The sequence below is a fragment of the Narcine bancroftii genome, chromosome 11, assembly GCF_036971445.1.
Source record: "Narcine bancroftii isolate sNarBan1 chromosome 11, sNarBan1.hap1, whole genome shotgun sequence".
Classification (NCBI taxonomy): Eukaryota; Metazoa; Chordata; class Chondrichthyes; order Torpediniformes; family Narcinidae; genus Narcine; species Narcine bancroftii.
Genome location: NC_091479.1, coordinates 80,460,350 through 80,485,346, shown reverse-complemented (window position 1 = coordinate 80,485,346; position 24,997 = coordinate 80,460,350). Strand labels below are relative to the sequence as shown.

Genomic DNA, 24,997 nt, shown 5'->3' with positions numbered 1-24,997 from the left:
TCATTTAGAGACGCCACCTCAGCCCTGATGTGCTTTTTTTTGGGGGGGGGGGGTTAATCAAACTTGCTGAGCCTTTAAAAAAATTTTCTTTAAATATTTCAGCCAAATTTCAATAAAGGACCCCCATTTACGGTGTTTCTCTTCTTGAATGGAATCACCGAGGACTCTATTATCCGCAACGCTCGTGGTCGTCACTTCCAGGTGAAGTGTGCACTGGAATACGCTCTATTGGGATAAGCAGATGAATGAGAGCGGGGTGGGAGGAACGGACTGCGAATCATCAGGAAATCTGAATGGTTAGTTTTTCCCTCTCTGCATCGACGAGGTCTGCTCTTCTATGTACTTCCAGCATTTTATTTTCTAACTTGGACGGGCCAGGCTTATGCTGATTGACAGCGGCCACCTCGATGATGTTGATCGAGGTTGTGGTTGGACTGAGAACGGAGCATCACCGAGAACTGCTGGACTGTCCATTTCTCCCCATGGTTCCTTCCTGGGGCCTTGGTTGCGTGAGCACGGCTGGGATCGGTGGATGAAAGGCACGGACGGGGCGGACTCGGGAGGAGGGACAGATTTATACGACTGCGAGGGGCGAGATCTGGAAACCGTGGACGATTCCAACAAACAAGTGGCCGGTAGAAATTCCGATTCTCCTTCCTTTTCTCAGAACGTAGGCGCCGAAATTTCCATGGTTATTGGGGCGATGGTTGTACGAGGTGTTTGACTTTGGTTAAGAACAGAACAAGACGCGATGCTGCTGTTACGGGAAGGGCGGGCGGATCTGGCTTCAGCCTTGAGTGGAGATTTGGAAAAGTTACATAATCGTTCAAAGTCAGGAAGTCAGAGAGTGCAACAAATCCAGCAAAGTCGTTAAGATGCGAAACAACAACAAAAATATCAGAAAATGCTGGAAACATTCTTTAACTCACTTCCCTTCACCTGAAGGCTGATCTAAAGTTTGGTTTCCGAGCTGAAACGTGAACTGTTTCTCTTTCCATTAATGCCGTGTGACTTGCTGAGTGTTTAAGCATGTACTGTCGTTAAGATTTCCGATATCTGCACTCCATTGACTTCCACCTTTTGAAATGCATTGCCTCAAAATGTGGAGGATTCAGATTCCATTGTGAATGTCAAAGAGTATTGGCTAAATATATGAAGGCAAATTAATTGCAGGGTAAAGGGTAGTGGGTCTGGATTGTTTTACGAGTATTGTGCATGGCTTGGGAGGGATGTGGGCTCAATGCAGGGTGGCGAAGGTTGTGGGGAGAAGGTAGGAGAGTTCGGGCTGAAAGGAAAAAAAATCCATCAGCCAGGATTTGAAAGGTGGAGAAACTCGATAGCGCTGAATGGCCTAATTCTCCAGTGAAGTCTGGTGCTCACATGCAACTACTTGAGTTGGCATGGACAAGTTCGGCCAAAGAGCCTGTTTTTGTACTATAAAACTTTATGAAGGAATCTGGTCTTTCTCTTATCATCCTCCAGCAGCCAATTTCATACACCCAACCCCCTCTGTTTTTTTTTTAAAGTTATCCCTCAGTTTCCTGTTAAATCTCTTTCTTCCCCCTCAACTTAAATCTTTGTCCTCTGGTTCCCAATTTCTCCTACTCTGGGCAAAAGACTGTGTTTACCTGATCCATTCCTCCCAGCATTTTGCATAGCTTTATGGGCTCACCCCTCATCCTCCTGTGCTCCAGTAAAACCCTAGTCTGCTCAATATCTCCCTGTTACCCAGGCCCCCAAGTCCTGGTAACATCTTTGTAATCTTCTCTGCACCCTCTCCAGTTTGACATCTTTCCTACAGTACAATGACCAAAACTGAACACAATACTCAAAATGGGGACACTCCAATGTCTTATACAATTACAACATGACGACATAATTTCTATACTCCGACCGATGAAGGGTTATGCACCAAAAGTCCTTTTGACCTCCCTATGCACCTTTGACACCAGTGTCCTTCTACTCTAAAACACTGCCCAGCTCCCTATTATTCATGCATGTTAGATCTCCCAAAATGCAACACCATGCCTTTCTTTGTATTAAATTTCACCAATCATTCCTCAGCTCAATTGATCAAGATCCTGCTGCAATCTTGGCAACCATCTTCACCATCTACATCACCAGTCACTAGTGTCATCCACAACTTGCTAATTACACATTGTACGTTTCCATCCAAATTATTGATATAGATATCAGGGCCCAGGACCAAACCCTATGGCACACCACTAATTTGGCGCTCTCTAGGGAGTTTGAACATTCTCCCCGTGTCAGCGTGGGTTTCCTCCCACCCTTCAAAATGTACTGGGGTTGTAGTTCAATTGGGTGTAATTGGGCCACAGACTTGTGGGCTGAAAGGGCCTGTTACCGTGGTGTGTGTCTAGATTTAATCACTGGCCTCCAGTCCGAAAAACAACCTTCCACCATCATCCTCTGCTTTCTTCCATGAAGCAAATTTTCTATCCAATCTATCGTCTTTTCTTGGATCCCATGTGATCTGTCTGCTCTGCAAAATCCATGAATACATCAATAGCTCTACCCTTCTCAACCTTCTTAGTCTCAATTACATTTGTGAGACATTACATCCCAGTTAGAAAACTATGCTGAATATCTCTCATCAGCCTTTGTCTATCCAAGTCCATGCATATCTTTTCCCTCAGAATACTGTCTAGTAACTTACCAACTACAGATGTTGGTGTCACTGGACTGCAGTTCTCTGGTTTTTCCCTGCAGCCTTTCTTGTAAAGAGGCACAAAATTGTCCACCTTCCAGTCTTCTGGCACCTCACCTGTACTTAATGACTCATAAATCTCAGCCAAGGCACCTGCAATTTCCTCTCTAGTTTTCCATAGTATCATTAGATATATCTAATCATGATCAGTTTTGTCTGTATTCATGTGCATTAGGACCTAACTGATGTCACAACACTACCATGACTGCCCAGGTTTCTCACTCCTTGTGCCTTTCTCCACAGTAGAAAGAGGGAAGTACTCGCTGAGGACATTGCGCACCTCCTGTGGCTTACAGAAGGGTCCCATTTGTTCTCTGGTTACTATTTTTTCCTTTGTGTGCCTACAAAATCTCAGTGTTATCTGTCAGAAGTATCTCCTGTCCCCTTTTTACCCTCCTGATATCCATTGTATTTTTACATTACTCCTCAGTTCCCGAAACTCCTTCAGGTGCATACTTGATCCCAGTTGATTATACCTGCCCCAAGCATCCTCTTGGCTGCTGAATAGAGCCTAAATTTCTTTTGTCATCTAATCTTCCCTATGCTTGCATGTCTGACTCTTCATTCTAACAGCAAAATGGATGTTCTGTCCTCTTGTGAACATACTTGTAAAAACACCCCATTTTCCCAAAGTTCCTCTTCAAACACCCTTCTCCAATTAATCTATTTCTCGTCCTATACCTTACAGAATCAGCCATGCCACATTTTCTGAATTTTAACTCTTGTTTCTACCCTGTCTCTCTCCATAACTATCTTAAACCTCATAGAACAATGGTCGCTGGTTCACAAAGGCCCATCCATAACATTTCCTCTACTTGCCTGCCCCAATTTCCCAAGTCTAGATCAAACATTACCCTCTGCCTTGTGGGGCCTTCTAATTGCTGGAAGAAACTTTCCTGAACACTTTTGACAAATTCCACCCCGACTACACCTTTTCCCACTGAATATATTGGAAAGTTAAAATTCCCTACTGTGATAACCTTTTTTGACTTGCATTTGGCAGCAATCTCCCAGAATATTTGCTCCTCTAAATCCTGTTAATATTTGGGGGCCTGTAGTACCCTCCCATCAAGGTGATCATGTCTTCGATCCTTGGCTCCATTCATAAATCCTCACAAGCCAATTCGTCTGTAATTTCACCTCCGACCATTGACTAATGACGCAGCAACCCCTGCTCTTATCCCACCTCTGTCCTGCTTGATGCATCTAAACCCTAGAATACTGAGTTGCAGATCTTGCCCTCTCTTAAACTAGGTATCTAAAATGGCTTCCATATTCCAATCATGTGTTTATCCATGCCCTAAATTCATCTCCCCTTGCATTAAAATGGATACAATTTAAACCAACAAAACACTTCCTTTCTCCTAGCCTTTCTCCTGCCCTCTAAGCTTTCCCTCATCACCTTCCATACCAACCACTCACATGCATCTGGCATGCATAGGATCTCACCCCCCACCTATCTAGTTCAAACCTATCCAGTAGCACTAGTGAACCTGCTTTGCCAGGATGCTGCCTGCCCCTTTGGTGTGACCACCTCTGAATGACTCATCTATGATGTTCTGAGTATTTCAGATGATTCCAAGTGTATCCAACTGCAACTTCAGTTCCTTGAGCCTGTCCATCAGTAGCTGTAGCTGGTTACACTTTCCATAGACATAATCAACAGGAAGAGGTCAAAGACCCTTCAATCCACATCTGAAAGGAGGATCATTCCACTCCCCTTACTGCCATCCTGCTTAGAAAGCTTTAAGGCCCTACCTGAACCTCTGCTTGCTGAAGCCTCTTGAGCTAATGCATTAAAATCTCACACACACACACTGGCTACTCCACATGAACTATCTTTTCTTTATATGACCACAGGGGCTCCACACACTCAACTCCTTTAAACCTCCCGCCTCCTCCGGCAATCATGTTTCCTACTGACCTCCTACTTGACCCTCATAGAACATATTTTCTAGAAGAACAGGTCAGGCAGCAGTGTCCATAGTGTCATGAGAGCATTACAGGAAATGGAGTTGGAGGATTCAGTCAGGGTAGGCCCTGACTGACCCTATACGTACCCTTCTTCACTTCAACAACTTCTTCAAGTTCCATGAACTTCTCTGCTTCATCTTCACTGTGGTCATCCAATCGCTATACACCCAACACCCACCCCCCACAAACTGCAATACTGAAGGCTTCAAAGTCCTTTGTTTCTTTCTTGATAACAGATCCAACCAATCCACCACCACCACCCTGTTCTGGCTGGCAGAACTTAACCTCACCCTCAATTCTTTGACCCCATTTTCTCCAAATCAAGGGGGTTGCTATGGGTACCTGCCTGGGTCCCAGCTATACCTTTTTATTGGGTACATGGAGCAATCCATGCTACAAGCCTTCACAGGCAAAGCTCCTCAACTCTTCCTCTACTTCACTGATGACTACTTTGGTGTTGCTTCTTGCACCCATGATGTGCTCGTTGACCTTATTCATTTTGCTGCCAATTTCCTTCCTGATGTCAAATTTACTGGGTCCATCTCTAGCAACACTCCCTTTTCTTGATCTATCTCCATGGGAGATAAACTCTCAAGACATTTTCCCACAAACTCACCAACTCCCAGAGCTACCCTTTGCAGGTACTCTTTGAATGTGCATTAATTAATTGAACTGTTTATTGTCACGTGTACTAAAAAATAGTGGTATCCAGACAAGTTAACTCTTATAACAGGTAGAGCAATAATAATAAATAAGACCGAAGGGAATTATGTTACAATACCCCGGTATTGAGAAAAATATAGTTAGAAACAGTGCAAGGACATCATATTTTCAGGAAAGAAACTACCCTTAAATCTGAAGGTTTGTGTATCTTCTGTCACCTGACAGAAGGGGGGGGTGGGGGAAGAGGAGAAAAGAATATGACATAATATGCATGAACATATCAATATCCTTTAGTATGTTAGCAGCTTGTTGAAATCAAATTCTTCATAATTGTGGTTGGAAAGAGGGAGAAAGGTCAAACCACCAATTCTTGAAATAGTTTAAATGTTGTTTAATTACTTGTATCTTTCAGATCAGCAGGAATGCCATCAACCTGGGTACATGCGTTTGGTTTCACCGTATTACCTCACACAATAAGAATTTTTGATCATTCATACCAGGAAGAAATAACTGGCTGGTATGCAGGCCTCAAAAAACCATCTTGGTGTCCACCTAACTGGGTGTTTGGCCCTGTGTGGGTGACATTATACACAGGCATGGGGGTACGTAATGGTTTCATTGTGCACCCTATTTTGTTTCTATTAAAACATATTTATGATCCAAGTCACATTACTTGATGTGTTTCCTCAGTTGTAGGTTCTGAAACATGCAGTGTTTGATGCTTGTGACTGACAATTTTCACAATGAATACTTGAAAGTTATGTGCTGGTAGTTAAAGAAGAAATACATCGGCCTAGAAACTCCCTCTTAAAGTAGCATCATTGCATTCATTCTTAGCTCTCGATGAATTCCGTACCTGATCTTCCCACAAGGTTTTCTGATTTTTTTTTTTCTTTTCCTACCAATGCTGGTTTTTCCCAGCTTTACACTGAAATATATTCTGATAGATTGTGAACATACTCGGATGCAAACTGACATTGGTAACTAAACTTAGCCTAGTGTAAATTCAGCAGCAATTTCTGGATTGTACCCTTGGAGAAAATCTTCAGCCCACTAACTTTAAGCAAGCTCAAATTTTAACGTACCAGATTGTGTATTTAATTTGCTATGGCCACAATTTGCATCAAGTTTTGTATTCAATTAGTTCAAATGTGTGGTTCTTCCTACCCAGTCCTATTTACCGATTGGTAGATGTGTTGAATCAATTCTTGCCATCGGCATGAGATTGAACTCCAGGTCATAAAGTAATGTGCTGAGATCTTTGATGTAATGCTTGAATCCATAATGTAGAATTGGGGGAATGGTGTTGTTGTTGGTCCTTTGTAGTCAAAGATAACCATGGCTTCAAAGTCAAAAGGAAGATTGGTGGCTGAAGGTCCGGAGGTGACTGATGAGCCCAATCCGGGGCCTGAAGGCTCGCCCACATGTGGGCCACAAGTGGGCGGGTGCTTTCGTGGCAGTGGATGCTGCTCGGGCCTTGCGCACAGCACGCTTTCGTTGCGCCTCGACGATGCACCTGACTTCAGCTGGATGGGCTCCTGTGGTGATCTTGCTGCGCCAAACTGAAAGGTCAAGGCCAAGCGTCTCCCACATGTTGATGTCGACACCCCGGCCTTTGAAGGATGCTTTGAGGCAGTCTTTGTAACATTGGTAAATGGTGAAATGCAGCACTACAGACTATGGGCTACACGCTCCACCGCTCTGACCTGTCAGCAGCATCAGGAAAAACCAGGGGAAGTGGCGTTTTGTGTCATGTACAAACATGATGGAATCACGTGATGGAGTAGTGGCTGGTCGAGTGGAACCAGCCCTCTCCAGAGAAAAGAAAAAAAAGTGTAAAAAAACAGAGCTCAGTAAACATAAAATACAGGAAGAAAAAGATAAAGTTACAGAGAAGAGACAGAAGATGGCGCCAAAAAGAGAAAAAGTAAGAATAACAAGAGAAAAAGGAAGAAGGAAAATCACTGGAGAAGGAAAAAGAAGGCCTTACCTGCACGTCGGAGCAGAGAGCCACCGTGGAGAGGAGCAGCCGATCTCCGATGTAGGTGACTTCCCAGAGGAGCGGTGTCCCCTCGACTGGCGGACTTCAAAAATGGCTCTCAGAGCAAAGAAAAGGTGCGCAGTGCGCAAGTAAAAGAAAAGGCTAACGCCAACAGGAGGGGGACTCAGCTGAGGAGCGGCCAGCTGAGAGATGCCCAGTATCGGGGCGTTCAGCTGGGGGGAAGCAAACAAGAAAGAAGAAAAGAAGAGTGGTGAGAAAGAGAATGAAGGGTGGGAAGAGGATGAGCGGCAACGGGGTGACCAGCAGGATGATGACCTGCAGCGGGGGGGCCCAGCAGCGGGTCGGCCTGCGGCGGGGGGGCCCAGCAGCGGGTCGGCCTGTGGCGGGAGGGGCCCAGCAGTGGGTCAGCCTGCGGCGGGAGGGGCCCAGCAGCGGGTCGGCCTGCGGCGGGAGGCCCAACAGCAGGAGACACAGCAGCTGGAGGCCCAGCAAGGATACAGAAGCAGCTCACCAGAGAAGGATGAAGATTCACAGATACGGAGAAGAGAAAAAGACGACACAGACATAGATACAGACACAGAAGAAGACCAAGAATTTCAAAGGAAAGAAGGTAAAATAGAAGGGCAAAATTTAGATAAAGCCTTTTTCGAAGAACAAATGAGATTATTAAAAGAATGGCTATCATTCAAATTTAGTTTAATCAAAAGAAAAATGAAAAGAGCTGAAGACATTGCTTAGAGTTGGTCATGACTGAAATAGGGAAAAGAGTAGAAAATGTGGAGGAACGAGAAGCTGCTGTAGAAATGGAGATAAATGATTTAAGAGGGAAGTTGGAAGAGCAAAAAAAAATTAGAGGCACAAGATTTATTGTCACAAAAAATTGACGTCTTGGAAAACTACAGTAGGCAAAACAACATAAAAAATAGTGGGCCTGAAAGAAAGCAAAGAAGGATCAGATATGAAGGAATTTATAAAAGGATGGATCCCGAAGGTGTTGGGAATGACAGATTCACATGAAGAAATAGAAATCGAAAGGGCGCATAGAGCTCTAGTACCGAAACCACCACCACATCAAAAACCGAGATTCATATTGGTAAAACTTCTAAGATGTACGACAAGAGAGAGCATACTGGAGCAGGCAAGAAATAAGGTTAGAGAAGACAATAAGCCGTTGGAATATAAGGGACAAAAAATATTTTTTTTTTTACCCGGACATAAGCTTCGAACTTTTAAAGAAGGGGAAAGAATTCAACACAGCGAAAACAATTTTATGGAAGAAAGGTTATAACTTTATATTAAGACATCCAGCAATACTCAAAGTATGCATTCCTTGGGAACAGAATAGACTGTTCTCGGACCCAAAGAAAGCCCAAGAATTTGCTGAACATTTGTAGGACAGGAGAAGAGAGGAGGAGGAATGACAAGAAGGAAGACTGGCAAGAAAATATACAAAAATATGTAAAAATATAAAGTAAAGATAATGTATATATAAAGATTTAAAAATGGATAAGAGAAGGGGAAGAAGGGGGAAAAAGAGAGAGAGCTTTGTTATTTGTATAGGAAAATAGTGTTCTCTGTGGGTTGGAGAATAATGGTCACTGCGAAATTGGTTGACACTTGCGAGTAAGTTTGCAAACCGAATGGAAAGAGGAGCTGTGGTTGCCGTCAAGGGACAAGGGGCAACCCGGGGAGGGGGGGGGTACATCTGGGGTTAAAGGGTTATTGCTTGTGGGGATTGTTAGGGTATTTCATGTCTTAAGTGTGTTGTCATATATTGAGATTAAAAAGGAAAACTTAAAAAAACAGTAATGGAAAAAAAGGGGATGGAGGTGGTGAAGAGGCGGAAAAGAAGTGAAAATAAAGATATAAGATGGCCACGTTGGACTATATGACTATAAACATGAATGGAATATATAACCAAATTTAAGTGTATCCCAATGGGAAAAAAAATCACATATAATTTAAAAGACAAAGTTACAATGTTTGAAAAAACCTGGGAACCATATATGGAACATAACAGAGAGAGCAGGGCTCGGACCACCACCACCTAAAATGATAAGAAGATAAATACGATCAGATTTAATGTGTATAAGTAGATGATGCGTCTTTTTTGTTTGTATTCCTTTTGTATAAAGATATTGTTTTATTGTATTTTATATGTTTAATATTTACTGTTTTTGGAGGGGGGTGGAAAGGGGGAAGGGAGGGATGGGGAAAAAAGAGAAAATGTCACTGTGAATATTTAAAGAGATGCATCTGTAAATATATTGGTTGATATGGTTCATAGTGCGATAAATAAAGAATTACACAAGATGCACAAACATGACAGTTATGTCTCAGTCCTGCACCGCCAACCTGGAACATCTGACGATTAAGTGCTGCCCATTCTACCTGCTGAGGGAGTTGCAGTGTACATCCTGGTTGCAGTGTACATTCCACCTCAAGCTAATGTCAAGCTGGCACTGGAGGGACTGAGCGTTGTGATTTACAGCCATGAGACAGTGCACCCTGATGCCCTCCTGATAATTGGAGGGGACTTCAGTCAGGCTAACCTGAAGAAGTCATTGACAAACTACCACCCACATGACACATGCGAGACCAGGGGAGCCAACAGACTTGACCACTGTTACACCACGACAAAGAACACATACCGAGCCATACCATTACCACACTTTGGTAAATCTGATCACCTGGTTGTAGACTGAAGATGGCAAAAGTATGGTCGAGGGAGGTGGTAGACTGTCTACAGGACTGCTTAGAATCAGTGGACTGGACCATATTCAAGAACTCATCCATAGACTTGAATGAATATGCAACATGTTTCACCGACTTTATCAAGACCTGTGTGGACAAGTTTGTGCCCGTGTGCACAAACTGGGTGATTCCCAAACAGAAGCCTTGGATGAATCAGAGGATTCGCAACTTGCTAAGGGTGAGATCAAGGGTGTTTAAGGCAGGGATCTAGATCTCTACAAGAAGTCAGGGTACAATCTGCAGAAGGCCATCTCTGATGCAAAGTGGCAATTCCAGAGGAAGGTAGAGACAGAGATAAATACACACCAGCTGTGGCAGGGAGTGCAAGCCATTACAGTCTACAAAGTGAGGGCAAACACCATAGAAGGCTGTGATGCTTTATAATCTGATGAGCTGAACACCAGAGAAGGAGAACCCAAAAGTGCCTACAAGAATCCCTGCAAAGGCTGAGGATCCTGTGATATCTATGCCTGAGGTCGATGTCAGAATTATTAATTATTCTGATTCCCGAATAATTAATGAACCCGCACAAGGTGTCAGGCTGACAGCATACCTGGCAGGGTACTGAAAATCTGCGCTAACCAACTAGCCAGAGTGTTCACGGACATTTTCAACCTCTCATTGCTGTAGGCAGAAGTTCCCACAGCTTCAAAAGGGTATCAATCATCCCAGTACCCAAGAAGAACAGAGTGAGTTGCCTCAATGACTATCACTCAGTCGTACTAATTTATAGTGTGATGAAATGCTTTGGGAGGCAGTTCATGGCCAGAATTAACACGTACCCAAGTATAGATCTGGGGCTATAGTAATTTGCCTATTGACACAATTGCTCCACAGCAGATGCAGTATCGCTGGCTCTCCGCTCAGCTCTGGATCACCTCGAAAACATACATACAGCTGCTCTTCATCAAGTACAGCTCAGCCTTCAACACCATTTATTCCCTCAGTGCTGGTCAGGAAGCTACAAACTCTGGGCCTTTGCACCCTCTTCTGCAATGGATCCCTGACTTCCTCATTGGAAGACCACAGTCAGTATGAATTGGAAACACTCCTTCTCACTGATCATCAACACAGGCGCACCTCAAGGCTGTGTGCTTAACCCATTGCTCTACTCATTATAGACCCATGATTGTGTGACCAGGCACAATTCCAATCCTACCTACAAATTTGTTGATGACACCACAGTTGTCAGTAGAATCACAAACGGCAATGAAGAAGCTTACAAGAGGGAGATAGATCAGCGCATCCCAACAATCTTGAGCTCAACATTAGCAAAACCAAGGAAATGATTGTGGACTTCAGGGGAACATGACCCAGTCCTCATTGAGGGCTCAGTAGCGGAAAGGGTCAAAAACTTAAATTCCTGGGAGTTAACATATCAGAGGATCTGTCCTGGAGACTCAATGCATTCTCGAAGAAGGTTCTCCATCAGCTTTACTTTGTGAGGTGCTTGAAAACTTCTACAGGTGTACTGTGGAGAGCATTCTGGCTGGTTGCATCACCGTCTGGTATGGAGGTGCCAACTCTCAGGACAAGAAAAAATTTCAGAGGGTTGTTAACTTGGTCTGTGATATCACAGGCACCAGGCTTCTCTCCATCAAGAACATCTACAAGAGGCGGTATCTTAATAAAGCAGCTCTGTCCTCAAAGATCCCCTCCACCCAGGCCATGCCCTCTTCACCTGCTACCATCGGGAAAAAGGTACAGGAGCCTAAAGACAAGCACTCAGCGGCACAAGGACAGCTTCTTCCCCACTGCCATCTGATTCCCGAATAATTAATGAACCAAAGACACTGCCTTACTTTTTAATGCACTATTTTGTGGTTCTTAAAAAAAAATTATTGTTGTAAAAGTGGTTTATTTGGATGTTCACCCTATGTGACACTGCAGCAAAATATCGAATTTATGACTTGTTCATGACGATAAATCCTGATTCTGATAAACTGAGGAAATTGGTATTTTTTTTTGTATGTACCTGGGATACAATTTTGAAGAGTTGATGTGATGGTGGCTTTCTGTATTCTATTCATGATTTATTTCTAAATCATCATTTGAAAATACATTGCTGTTTGTGAAGACCGCCTGTTTTATAAAACGGCAGTCAGAATTTAATAGTTTGTAAATAAAACAACTGCAGATGCTAAAAATGAAATAGAAAATGCTGTTAATGGATCTAGGGACGGGTTAGCAACCCATGCCCATAAAAACATTCAGACTTCTATCGCTATTTCAAACACCCTGTAAAGACTCCACCTTTCTCCCTGTTCTTCTGGCTCCATTTTATCTGCTTGGGTGATGAAACTTTCTGCATTAGTACCTCAGATGACTTCCATCCTGACCGTAGTTTCCCCTCTGCCTTAGTTGAAAGAACACACCACCACATGCGATTTATTTTGCATACATTTTCCAGATAAGAGAAAAGCTGGAGTCCCACCTGTCCACCCACTGACCTCTATATTCAATGAATCATCTTTTGAAAATTTTTCTCTTCAAATGAATTCTGCTACCAGACACAAATTTCCTTCCCCTTGCAACTTTCCCTTTGTCCATTCTTGCATCTTTGCCAATCTTGCAAAACTTTCCCACCTAACTATGGGAGGCAATGCATGATCTTTTACTTTGTTCCTTTCCATCATCCAGGCCAGAAGAAAGCAGAGAAGTCGATGTTAATGCCATCTGATTGGATGTCATTAGCATCGACTCTCCAACTGGAAGGCATTGTTAACATTGACCTCTGGTTTCTGCTGGCCTTCTGTTCTCACTCTCTTTCCCATTCCTCTGTCTTCTTTCCTCCAGCTCTCCACCCCTTTCCCTTCCCTCCCTTATCCATCTATTACTTCTTGACTGTGGGACAGTGTCTCTCCCTCTGCCCCACCCTCCCACCATTTTGTTCAGGTAACTGCCTACATTTTACCTCGATGAAGGGCTCAAGCCTGAAACATTGGTTATGAATCTTTATCTTTGCTATAAAAAGTGCATGGTTTCACCTGGTGAGTTTTTCTAGCATTTGTGTTTTTACTTCAATCACAGTGTCTGCAGACTTTCGTGTTTCACTCTAGAAGGCACTGAACTCATCCAAGAGAAATGTTTTGTGCTTGCAGTTAATAATGTCATTTCATTTCACCTTGTAGAATGTGATGACGTGCAACCCATGCTGAGTCTCCACCTTTGTCTTTTTAAATTGATTATTGCCTTCCAGAGGATATACTTGATTGTGTGTCTTTAATATCACCTGACCTGAATGCCACTGATTTGGTCTTCAAGTTGTTGAAATCTTGATTCAACAAATCTGGATAAGGTACAGTCAGACAGTTTTTGAACGTGGTCCAACCTGTCGCTTCCACAAAGCCATTCTTCGACCTCACCAGATGTGCAAGAAGCCAGAATTGAAGGGACCTCTAAAACAAAATGATGTGAGAGAGAACACATGATGTGACAGAAGGATTTTAAAGCAATGCAAATATTAACATTTTCTAGAACAAAAGTGGCTAGGCTCGAAATACGGTGCCTCAGGTTCTCAAGAACTGGGATCTTTTGAGATCCCCATTACATGCAAATTCCACAAACTAAAAATACATTTTTATCTGGGACAACTGATGATACTGGATTGTTTTCTGATCAAGAATTTTGCTCATCCGTTCTCAGTCATCAGGTAGATGGAGCTTTTAGGAAATGTGATTTTAAATTTATGAAGGCAAGGAAATATTAAAATGACAAAGCTAACTTGTTTTACTTTGTTTTGGGAGCAAAGGATATGTTAATTTGAAACAAGAAGCAAATAAATACTCATTTTATTTTCCTGCGAGGAAAAGTAATAAAAGGTATTTAATAATGTACTTAAAACATACTTTTACCTTGGATTTTAATGCTGGTCATTGACCAAGAAAATTTAAAAAGTGATTTAATGTATTCTGTTGACTGTAAGATTTCTAAAATAATTATGAAATTATTTTACTACATCTCAGATTGATCTCAGTTATTAAAAGGTTACAGGCAAGGCAAATGTTTGTTTTTATCAATGGACAGAAAATGTTAGTATGGTTTTCTTTTCATAGTAATACTATTTTGAGGAATTGTATGATGGCTGCATATTTAAGGTAAATAATGCACTCTCTCTTTTTCATGTGCTCCTGGAATCTTGTAATCCTTTCAGAAATACACTCATACTTATGATTGATACAGTCTCTAATTTTTTTTGAACTAACTCTATCGTATTCTATACTCAGTTATGGCTCTTACCTGGTGTGGGAAGAACTGGGTGGATTCACCGATAAGGCGTTGGTTCCACTTGGTTTATATGGAACTCAGCTCGTTTTCAACTGGGCATGGAGTCCAATTTTCTTTAAAGCACACAAAATGGGATTGGTACGTATGCTGAACATACAGCTAAAATACAAATGGATGTATTTATCTCAGTGAATACAGGCTGTCTCTGTGTTACAGCCATTCATAAATCACCACCTCCAAGATTTGAGAAGCATTTTTTTTCTAAATTTACGTATATATATATATATATATAAATAAATAAGCAATTTAATTTTTTCAACTCTCATTTCTTCACGGCTGGTAGGTTATGGAAAATCATAATGTGAACAGCTTTCTTGGAATGGACCCTATTATCTAACTCCTTAACACAGGGGTTGTGTATTTTGACAGAGTGCTGTTATGAATATTAACTGCAGGGAGCTTCATGGTGAAACCAAATCTTGTTGTTTTCCAACTCCTTGGCATGGACATGGAGGGCAAAGCTGGTCAAGTATCAGCTACAATCCTTTTGATTTTGGTGAACTCTGCTATAACATTGTCCAAGTATGCTAGTGTACTATTCTGTAAATATTGTCTCTAATACTTTATCAAGATGCCTGTGTATTCTCCACACGTACCTTTCCACCTCACCCTCTCATCTCGGTCCTGACCTCATGAAGTGTAGTTTGAAAGTTGCCACTGTTTTCCTGTTGCAATCAATTTGGATATAAAAGAGTTAAAGGCATTCCTGTACACACCCCACTAAACATTCTGTATTTCCCACAAGATCAAAATTATGGATTCCCAAAAAGTGAAAGCTGCTTGCATGCACTTTTAAAAAAAAACAAAATCAGTTTGATAGGCAATCCACATATACATACACAAGAGTCAACTTGACTCATGATATACAGTTTTTTTTTTCTTTGGCTTGGCTTCGCGGACGAAGATTTATGGAGGGGGTAAAAGTCCACGTCAGCTGCAGGCTCGTTTGTGGCTGACAAGTCCGACGCGGGACAGGCAGACACGGTTGCAGCGGCTGCAGGGGAAAATTGGTTGGTTGGAGTTGGGTTTTTCCTCCTTTGCCTATTGTCAGTGAGGTGGGCTCTGCGGTCTTCTTCAAAGGAGGTTGCTGCCCGCCCAACTGTGAGGCTATACAGTGTACTTCTGAAAATTCTCACATCTATGAGATCTCTAAGTGCTGCCTGGAAGGGATGGGTTAACTTCGATCTATCTTGGTGAAGGTAATGCTATCATTTAAAGTAACATGAAAGCAAACAAAAATGTTCTATTTGGAGTGATGTTAAAATCAATCTTCTCCATCACGGAAATGATTTAAAATGAACTTGAAACATTTTATCTTCATTAGCGCAAGACTAGTTTAGAGTTTTTCTTGGGGATATTTATATTTTTGTTTGTGGCTTGTGTTCTATTGAAGTTTACATCTGGGTCCTGGAGGAACAAAGTATTATTGATCTCTAAACAATTTATTGTGGTTTACAGGACCATATTTTTGTTGTTGCAGGCTTTTGTTGATTTGCTTTGTGCTTATGGGATAGCAACAGTGACAACTATCGCTTGGTATCCCATCAACAAAGGAGCTGCCTACCTAATGGTTCCTTACGTGGCTTGGTTGACGTTGGCTGCTGCTCTTAACTACTGCATATGGAGAGACAACAAGAGCAAGGAAGAATAGAGTTATTCATTAATGTGCAATGTTCAATTTAACTTGAAAAAAGAGCTTGTACCTTATGCTTCTCATGCCAAGAGGTTTAATATTCATGCTAAGTTGACATTTGTCTCTCAGCTGATTTTCTTATTTCATTGCTCTGCTAATAATTAAATAAAAATAAAAATTTCTATATTGAGATCCTTCTGTTAGTACTCGTCTGTACTTTGTAAAAAGCATGGAAACCAGAAAAAGTTATTCAATATCAACAAAATTTTTCTACATCAGCTCTAGGCAGCATGGTTACACAATGCTATTACAGCGCCTGTGACCAGGGTTTGGATTTGACACTGTCTGTAAGGGGTTTGTACATTCTCCCCATGTCTCCATGTTTCCACCGGGTTCTCCAGTTTCCTTCTACACTTCAAAAACATACAGGGGTTGAGGGATAATTGGGAAGCATGTGTTTGTGGTCAGAAGTGCCTGTTATTTCTTTAAAAAAATTAACATCAGAACGTAATTGCAAACACACTTGTACATATTCTTAGTGACTGTTGTCCAAGAGGCTATCATGTTACATACAAGCTCTATTCTCTTTCTCTGCCAATAAAAGGAAACATTCAGTGCCTTTTCATAAATTTTTATTAGCAAGCCCTGTTAAAAATCTAAAATAAAAAGCAAAATGCTGGATATGCACATCTTCTATGGAGAGAAACATTCCAGTCAATGATTTTTCATCAGAACCGAGGAAAGATTGGAAATGGAATTAGTTGCTAAGAAAGGGACAGACACATAGAGAACAAAAGGGAAGGTCTGTACCAAGTGGAGACCAGCAAAGATTATATAACATTGGAGATAGTGGTGCAGGTTGAAAGTGGTTGGTGAATGTATACCTGGAGGAGGTGAGCATTGAAGGAGACAAATAAAAGGTTACTGTTCTCAAGTGCAAGCTCGCTTTCACCCTCCACAGATGCTGACTGAATATCTTGAGTATTCTCTGCAGTTTTTATTCTGCAATTGGAATTTGATAGTTAGAACACAGAAGCCATCTACACACTGGTAATATTAAATGGAGCTTAAAATATTTAAGAAAGCCTCATTCACCTCAGTCCACAAACTGAGAGGTGGACTCTGCTTTATTTCTCTAGATTTAATTGGCATGGAGTCTTGCTGGTCACAACATGGGTGAGGAATATCTCTGCACTTTTAGACATACAAAACTCAATTCAGGATTAAGAATTAATGCATCACATTTACACACCCACAAACATCTTAGTAAATGGAGGGATAAAACAGAAATAACTAATAATTTAGGAAAGAATGAAATCAAACCTAAACATGAATTTAGGAAAGGTAAATCATATTTGAGAAATTCATTGCTTGAATTCATTTAAGATGAGAGAAAAATACAAATGCAGCTCACTTGATAAAGTGTTTGTTCAGAAGATCTATGATGACAAGCACAGGACTTTTTAAAAAAACAGCTGTTTTGGGAGGAGGACAGTTGTACCTTTAAGGTGCAACCTTGCCAACTATCAAGGCCAGCACAGAACAGAATTTGCATCTGTATCCCTTGTTTATTCAATTAAGTTAATTTAGTTTGAAGAACCAAGGTTGTTACAGATGTAAATGTTACCAAATCTATGTCAAATTTACATGTAAATTATATTCCAGCTTCCTTCAAAACAGTCACCATCAGACACAAAATTTAAATATGCATCACATAGAATTGGTTAGCATGTTTCATCCAATTTATGATATCATATAACACAGTTCTACATTTATACCTAATTTCTTCCTCATTTTGCACTTTCCACCAAGATTTCATGCTTCCTTAGGGAATAGGTTGAACATCCTCACGACTGATTCATCTTCTGAGTAGCTGAAGAATATCGCTCGAGGCACGTTCCATACTGGCCTTCCAATGCCACGAAGTCAGTGGGAAAAAAGAAACCGCATGTCTTCTTTTGCCACCTGTGCTTGAGATAGTTTTTTTAAAAATTTACCAAAGACTGCAGCTAAATTTTTTTTGGTCAAAACAGCTCATTAATTATGCTGGCAATATTTACAAACATCTGACAACATTCAACTCTTGAACGTCTGCTTACACATTTAGAGTGTTCTGTGTATTAGACCATGCTCCCGCGGCTTCAGGTGACCATCCAAGTGAGCAGAATCCACAACATAATCTTTGGACAAAAAAGTAGAGAAATAAATATAAAGGAGATAAAGAGAATGGGATAAAAGATAACATTCAAAATCTCATGGTTATAAATTAGGGGATGGATATTGGCACAATCATTAACCCTGCTACACAGCTCAATTCTGAGACAATGGAGGGACTCAGTGGGTCAACAGCATCCATGGAGATAAGCTGTTGGTCAATATTTTGGGACAGGATTCTCTATCGAGATGGATCTTGAGAGTTGACTATGTGGAGTTTGCACATTCTACCTGTGCCTATGTGGGGTTTCCTTGGGTGTTCAGGTTGTCCCTCACATCTCAAAGACAAGATGATAGGTTAATTAGTGTATTGCCTAGTGCAAATAAGTGGCACCAAAGGAATAATTGATGGCCATATGTTAGAGAATTTGCTGGGGTGCAGGGAAATAAAAGGAAGAATAGTTTGGATAGAATTACTCTCCTCGGTGGTGATATAGACCTGATCTGTTAAATATCTGTCTTTATCATTTGTGACATTATATTTTTGAATATTATTACCAATGGTATGTTATCAACTCATGCTTCAACGAGTATCCTAGGAAGCCAATTCCTGCATTTTCCTTTCCATTGTGCCCACTATACCAAATGAGATAGTTGGGGAGGAAAATATAAATCTTCATGTTTTGGCTCTCAAAGCTTCCTTCCTTGTTCGTCTTTCATGTTTTCCAGCTGTCTGTAGGAGCAACAGTCCAGATACCGTCCGCCTCACGATGCCAGTTGTATTTAGCCAACTTTCATCTAAATCAACAGTCCAGTCCGCCTCACAATGCCAGTTGTATTCCCACCAACATACAAGGTAAAAACTGAGGACAATCTTGAGGTGATCTGGCTAATTCAGCCAACTTTCATCTAAATCACCAATATTAACACTACAAGCTACAATTCTTTACCTTCTGGAGAAGAAAAATAATCACCCATCAGCACTGTTTGAAGCAGGAATGAAAAGCTGAATTTAATAAGATTTTTTTTAAAAAATGTCTTTTATTTTCAGAAATCATAATTACACATTTTTATTTTATAATTTCATACAAATCATCAACCCTTCATCCCAGTTAAAGATCATACTACATTTTACAGGCATAATTTAAAAACATCTACAGTTAAACAAGTTTCCCAGGAAAGGGCTTTGAACAGAAGTGTTCCAATAGCATGAAAGACTTTTCCAGGCTCCTTTAATAATTTACGTACCCAAAATGTGTTTGATAAGTACCTATAGCTTCCTCACATCCTATGTCCACAGAAAAATAAATGCTGCTGAGTTTTGTGAGCTTTATGCAAGACTCATAATTGAGGTACTTGGTTACAAACACAGTGCAGCAAAAATGCTTTGTATACCCTGCAGATTCAATCAAGTATAAATATAGCCATGCAAGTGATTTGCATTAAAAATGTTGTTACTTCTTTAAAGAAATAGGAGGCACATAGTACTGTGCAAGCAAAACCATCTGCACCAAACTATGTCATCAAATCAAAAACTGCTGGAAGAGGTCAGCAGGTCAAGCAGCATTTGTGGAGGCAAAGAATGGTTAACCTTTGGGTCGAGTCCACGTATCAGGATTGGTGCAAGGTCCTGACCAAAATATCAGCCATTACTTTGCCCCCACAGATGCTGCTCGATCTTTTGAGTTCTTCCAGCAGTTAATTTTGTTTTGCTTTAGATTATAGCATCTAGTCACTTGTCTCTGTACAAATGAATTAACTCAGAAATTGTTCTGACAGAAATATGATTTGCATAATTTTTCACAAATAAATCAGAAGCATTTGATTTGGTTGTCTGAATTAAATCCCTTCATTGCATTTGTATGTATTTAAAAACATTCCTCTAAAATGAGGCTAAAATACAGGTATATTATTTAGTTGTAAAGCACATCAATTCCAAAAAACTAAGGCTTTAGTATTTTTTAGTCCTACTGTTAATACCATGCAATCAAAAAGCATACTGGCTTTACAAAAAATATAAGTCGGGCTAAACTCTTCAAAATGTCATAAAGTGGGAACAACTAAAATGAAAAGAAAAATAATTGCCAGGAAATTAGATTCAACATTTTTTGATGGTGGGCTAATACAAAATTTCTCACAGATTTCATGTCAGTCAAGTTCCCCTCCATATACAAAAAAAAATCAGGAAATGGCCTTCAAATAAGCTCTGTTAAATGGGAACCTGTGTGGATTCCAGCAAGAGCACTATGAATTTCATGTGCAAGGCAAGCAGATTTAATGAAGGGCATTAACTCTTAATGGCATATTCCCCATTGTAGCCATACATGGACTGATGGCTGTAGGGGAGATCCTCCAAATTCACCGAGAGAGGCTGAGATATAATCAGCAGGTGAAATATATTCCAGGTCCCGAAAGCGCAGAAACCTGTCAGGAGGCAAATAAATCACATTTTCCAGCAGTTAAAATCCCCCAAGACAATGGAGCAAAACTGCAAGAAATATCATTACCTCATTAAGTAGATGAAGAACTGACAGCACTATAAATAATACTTTTTCCATACTGACATATACAAAGATGTACACTCATACACACCACTTGCCTGCCTCCCAAATGCAATTCAACCATCTTCCACACAAAAATCAAGCTTGTAAGTGTCTGCTAAAAAAATTGCTTTTCACTTTATACTTCACCTGGTTTATTTAGACAAAGACTGATAAGGGCAGGTGGAGTCACATGGAAGGGAAGAAGTCCTTCTCGAGCAGTGTCTCACCAGGCTGAAGGGCACAGCCCTTATCCTTGTACACAATGGGCCCAGAGACCAAACCCATTTAAAAAAAGAAGGTATAAAAATATGTCGAGGGTGCTCATTAACTGTTTCATCCTACCTGGTCCTTTGGCCTTGCACTGGTAAAATGAAAGCTCCTTTATGGCCGCTGCTCCAATCAAGTTAAGCCAGCTTGACAATTTACATATACTTCAGTTTGGTCTGTGTGCAATGATGAAAGTGCTCTCTTCCCTTAGATTTTGCCTGAACTTTCACCTGACTGACTGCCAAAGGATTTAAGCCAGACTGTAGGATGGGAGCCAGGCACCAGGACCAGGATTCATGAGGATCCCAAAGGCAAATAGGGTCCCCGAAGGGGCCTTGGGTACTGAAAGCTTCCTGATCATAGAGGAGGCTTAGAACTGGGAGTTCAGTTTCACCAATGGAGTAGACAGGAGACTGTGTGGCTGAGAGGCAGTGGGAGCACTGAAGGCCAATCCATGGACGCTCAGTGTGACTCTTGTATCTCTTTCTCTTACTATTGGGCTAGGCCACTGGTGCCTTTATGAGAGGCAAAAGTTTACAAATTTTGTGCATTATTACATGAAAATAAAGTATTCTTGGAAAAATATAAAATCCTACAAGACATCCAAATATCAGGATCAGGGAACAACCCCTCAGTGTGGAACAAGTATTGCAGGGAGACCAGCAACATTGCATGCAAGAAAGGACAATGACCAATCAGGATTACTCAGAGGCTTATGTTCTCTTTTAGTGAACAAACATGGAATGTGAAGATCAATGATCTTGCTCAGTTTTTACAAGAGTCTTCACTGTATTAGGAATCTCCAATGGGGCAGTCAGACATTGCCTCTTTCCTTAGCTGAGCAACATGATTTTCAACCAACATCTCCCCTCTAATCCTCTTTGTTCCCAGCTTAAGGCCTTCGAATCCTGACTTCTTGGCTGGTCTTCCTCACAAATTAAACATGCTCTTTGGTTGGCCCCACACTGACATAGACAGTGGGATTCACCTGAGAAAGCTAATGTGTTGGTAGCACTTTTGGTCTTGATGCATACCTGTGGTGGTCAGAGCCCCTGTAATCATCAAGTCACAAAAGTAGCAGGAGATGAGAAGACAGTGTTTTCTATTAAAAGTAACTAGCAAATGACCTCTCCAAGGATGAAGGAGTTATAAAAGCTCCCAGGAAGCATGGAACAGACCAAGAAAAAAATTTTCCTGTGATCAGCAACTGCTGGATGTTGAGGGAGTAGATGATTGTTCTGTTCATCAAGAGTTATCGGGATTTCAGGAGAGCATCTCTGAGATTGGGTGCAGTTGATGGAAGCTTAAACATAACATAGTTCATGACCTTCTTCTGGTGATTTTCAAAACGTATCTGAGCTCTCATGCTAAAGTGTTTGCACACACTGAACTTTGGGAGGAGATTCCAATGAGATCTGGAAATGCCCTGTGAAGTCTGGTGATGAATGTAGGGTAGCTCTGTAAATGGCATCTCAATAAAGATCACAGCCAGATGTTTTCTTTGTTTTGCAGAACCTACCAGACAACAATTGTTTCCTGGATCCAGGAGCTTCAATTTCAAATGTGCATTGCTTAAAAGTACAATTTTTTATCAGATAAATGCAAGGTGCACAAACATGCATCATAATCCAGAACTGTCAAGTTCAATTTTACAACTGGTCTTTATTCTAATTTATTCCAGGTTAAATCAATTTTTGACTGCATCGGCTAAAAGAAAAAGTTTAAAATTATGCAGTCAAATTTCTAGGCACACTTCTTTCACCTAACCAACCATATTGCTAACAAATTCATTAAATTGAACACACTGTTTCTAGGTTAATTTAAATAGCTATATCCCAGATAACTAAAAAGTAATTCTTTCCCAAAATATGTTCACTATACCTCATGAAAAATCTCACTCTTGAGACTTATGCTGAACATTGTAGTTAATTCCACCTACAGGGGAACCTTGCAAGGTATCTGCAAGTTATTAGTCTACACAGTCTAATAGGCACATGTATTTCATATAAGCAAAGTGAAATTGTGCAACCTTGGATGTAATGATGCCACACAGTGGCTAAGATCTGACCAGAGAATGTTCCCAAATGTGTTATCCTTGTTTGACTCCCACATGGTATCACTCACTCACCGTCTCTAAGGAAAATAAGTCATTTTGTTTTACTTTACCATATCACAACTCAGATCTGTAACCTGAATAGGATTATCGCATTGCTTTGAATAAAAAAAATATTAAGATTTTTTTTGCCACTTACAAATATAGGTAATGAGAAAAGTCATATGCAACATTTTCCTATGTTGAAGATCAGAAAACCATTGTTTAGTAGCCTGAGTGATGAAAGCAGCAATTGCACTGTCTTCAGATACATTTCACATCTTTAGCATAAGATGCTATACTTCATTTGTTTTTGGATAGGATAATTCAATCCTCTGATTGGATAAAGTGCACGAGCCAGACTTCCAACAGTCACCAACCATTATGTCAGTTTTACTTGTTTCCTATTCCACATGCCACGTTTGGAGTGGTAATAATGGAAGAAGTTCCTCAAATATAATCTCTCCACTTCCAACCCAGCTTGGAAAATCCTACAAACAACAAAAAGAAGAGTATGAGCTTTTAACACTTGATTTGTGGAAATTTTTTTTTTAAAAATTTTTTTTAAAATTTTTTATTTTTCACACCATAAATCACAATAGCCATGATATACACTTTTTCTTTTTCACACATATACAGTGACTTTTTCTCCCCCCCCCCTCCTCCCAAGCCACCCCCCCACCCCCCCCCCTCATCCATTTTAGGTATACAATCTAGGTTGCATTAATTCAGTCAGACAATGTTGTCATTCAACAAAAATACTTGATGTGCCAAATGCTGCCACTTAAATATAAATAATAAAGGGAGCAAATAGTACAAAAAAAATTAAATCAAGACTCAATTTACCAACAACAAAACAGCTCTTACATATTTATAAATTAAACATGTTTAGATCGTACCCCAAAAAATGGCTGGAGCCTAAAATAAATTTAAGTAGTGAAACAAGTAATAGTTTTGAGAGGAACTTTCAAGCATGAAGTTGTGACAAATTTATCTTTCAACTAGCCAGTTCTGAGTTGGAGACAATTACATTCTAAATCATAGGGAAAAATGCAACCACTTCTGATCATTACCAATGAATGTTGCAGAAAACATTCATGTGTGAATGAGGTGGTGATGAGATTAGCCAAGATGACTCTCACAAGCAATGAGTCTGCCTTTCAGCTGCTTTGGAAAATAATGCAAGCCTTTCCACCGTTAAATGGCTGAGATGCAGCTGGACTCTATTGGCACTGAAATATCTTAATGAAAATCTTAAATCAACACAATTAATCTGGTGTCTATTACGATTTGTGGAAATGAGTTTCAAACTTGGAGAAGTCGATATTGATGCTTTCTGGTTGGAAACTGAAAAGTCAGAATATAAAGGCATTGTTCCTTCAATTTGCAGGTGGCCTCAATTTGGCAGTTCACGAGGCCATGGAGAGACATGAAGGTGTAGCAATAATGTATGGAATTAAAGTCGTTGGCCACTAGGAGGTCCTAATTGTTACAGCAAACAGAGCAAAGATGCTCAATGAAACAATCTCCCAGCCCGCATCCGGTCACCTTGATGTAGAGGTGGCTGCACTGGGAGCTCTGGACGTTCCGTCTCATCAGTCTCCAACCAGATGGCTTGAATGGTCACTTCTCCAATTTCCTATAATCCCCTTCCCAGTCTCTCTCTTTCCTTCATCTTTCTCCCTTCCTCCAGCTCCCCACCTTTCCCTTCCTTCTATCAGAAAGCTATCCTTCTCAGCCCTCTGCCCTCTCATCTCAGCTTTTTTTCTTCAACCCTCCAACCTGAATCACCTCTTATTGTACTTCATTCCTATTGTCTTGTGCTCCTCCCCCTTCCCCTCACAACCCCCCTCCCCAACCTTTTTATTCAGGTATCTGCCCGATTATCGACATTCCTGAT

General features: G+C 40.8%; 2 protein-coding genes across 5 annotated transcripts in view; one reads left to right on the top strand and one right to left on the bottom strand.

The window, feature by feature from the left end:
• Nucleotides 1-191: 191 nt before the first annotated feature.
• Nucleotides 192-16,233, top strand: LOC138746009 (translocator protein-like). 3 transcript variants are annotated; one of them, XM_069903679.1, is made up of 4 exons: nucleotides 192-296; nucleotides 5,778-5,966; nucleotides 14,348-14,486; nucleotides 15,889-16,233. In XM_069903679.1, exons 2-4 carry the CDS (start codon nucleotides 5,788-5,790, stop codon nucleotides 16,057-16,059), a joined length of 489 nt encoding a protein of 162 aa, XP_069759780.1. In that variant the 5' UTR covers nucleotides 192-296; nucleotides 5,778-5,787; the 3' UTR covers nucleotides 16,060-16,233. The 3 variants fall into 3 exon arrangements, with proteins under 3 accessions (XP_069759780.1, XP_069759779.1, XP_069759778.1); XM_069903678.1 differs by lacking the exon at nucleotides 192-296 and adding an exon at nucleotides 313-670; XM_069903677.1 differs by lacking the exon at nucleotides 192-296 and adding an exon at nucleotides 314-635.
• Nucleotides 16,234-19,216: 2,983 nt separating this feature from the next.
• The window catches only part of b4galnt3b (beta-1,4-N-acetyl-galactosaminyl transferase 3b), a 150,392-nt gene continuing 144,611 nt past the window's right edge, over nucleotides 19,217-24,997 (bottom strand). For both annotated transcript variants that reach the window (XM_069903665.1, XM_069903666.1), the window contains exon 19: nucleotides 19,217-23,588. In XM_069903665.1, coding sequence (XP_069759766.1) covers nucleotides 23,480-23,588 — 109 coding nt within the window. In that variant the 3' untranslated portion in view covers nucleotides 19,217-23,479. The remainder of the gene's footprint in view (nucleotides 23,589-24,997) is intronic.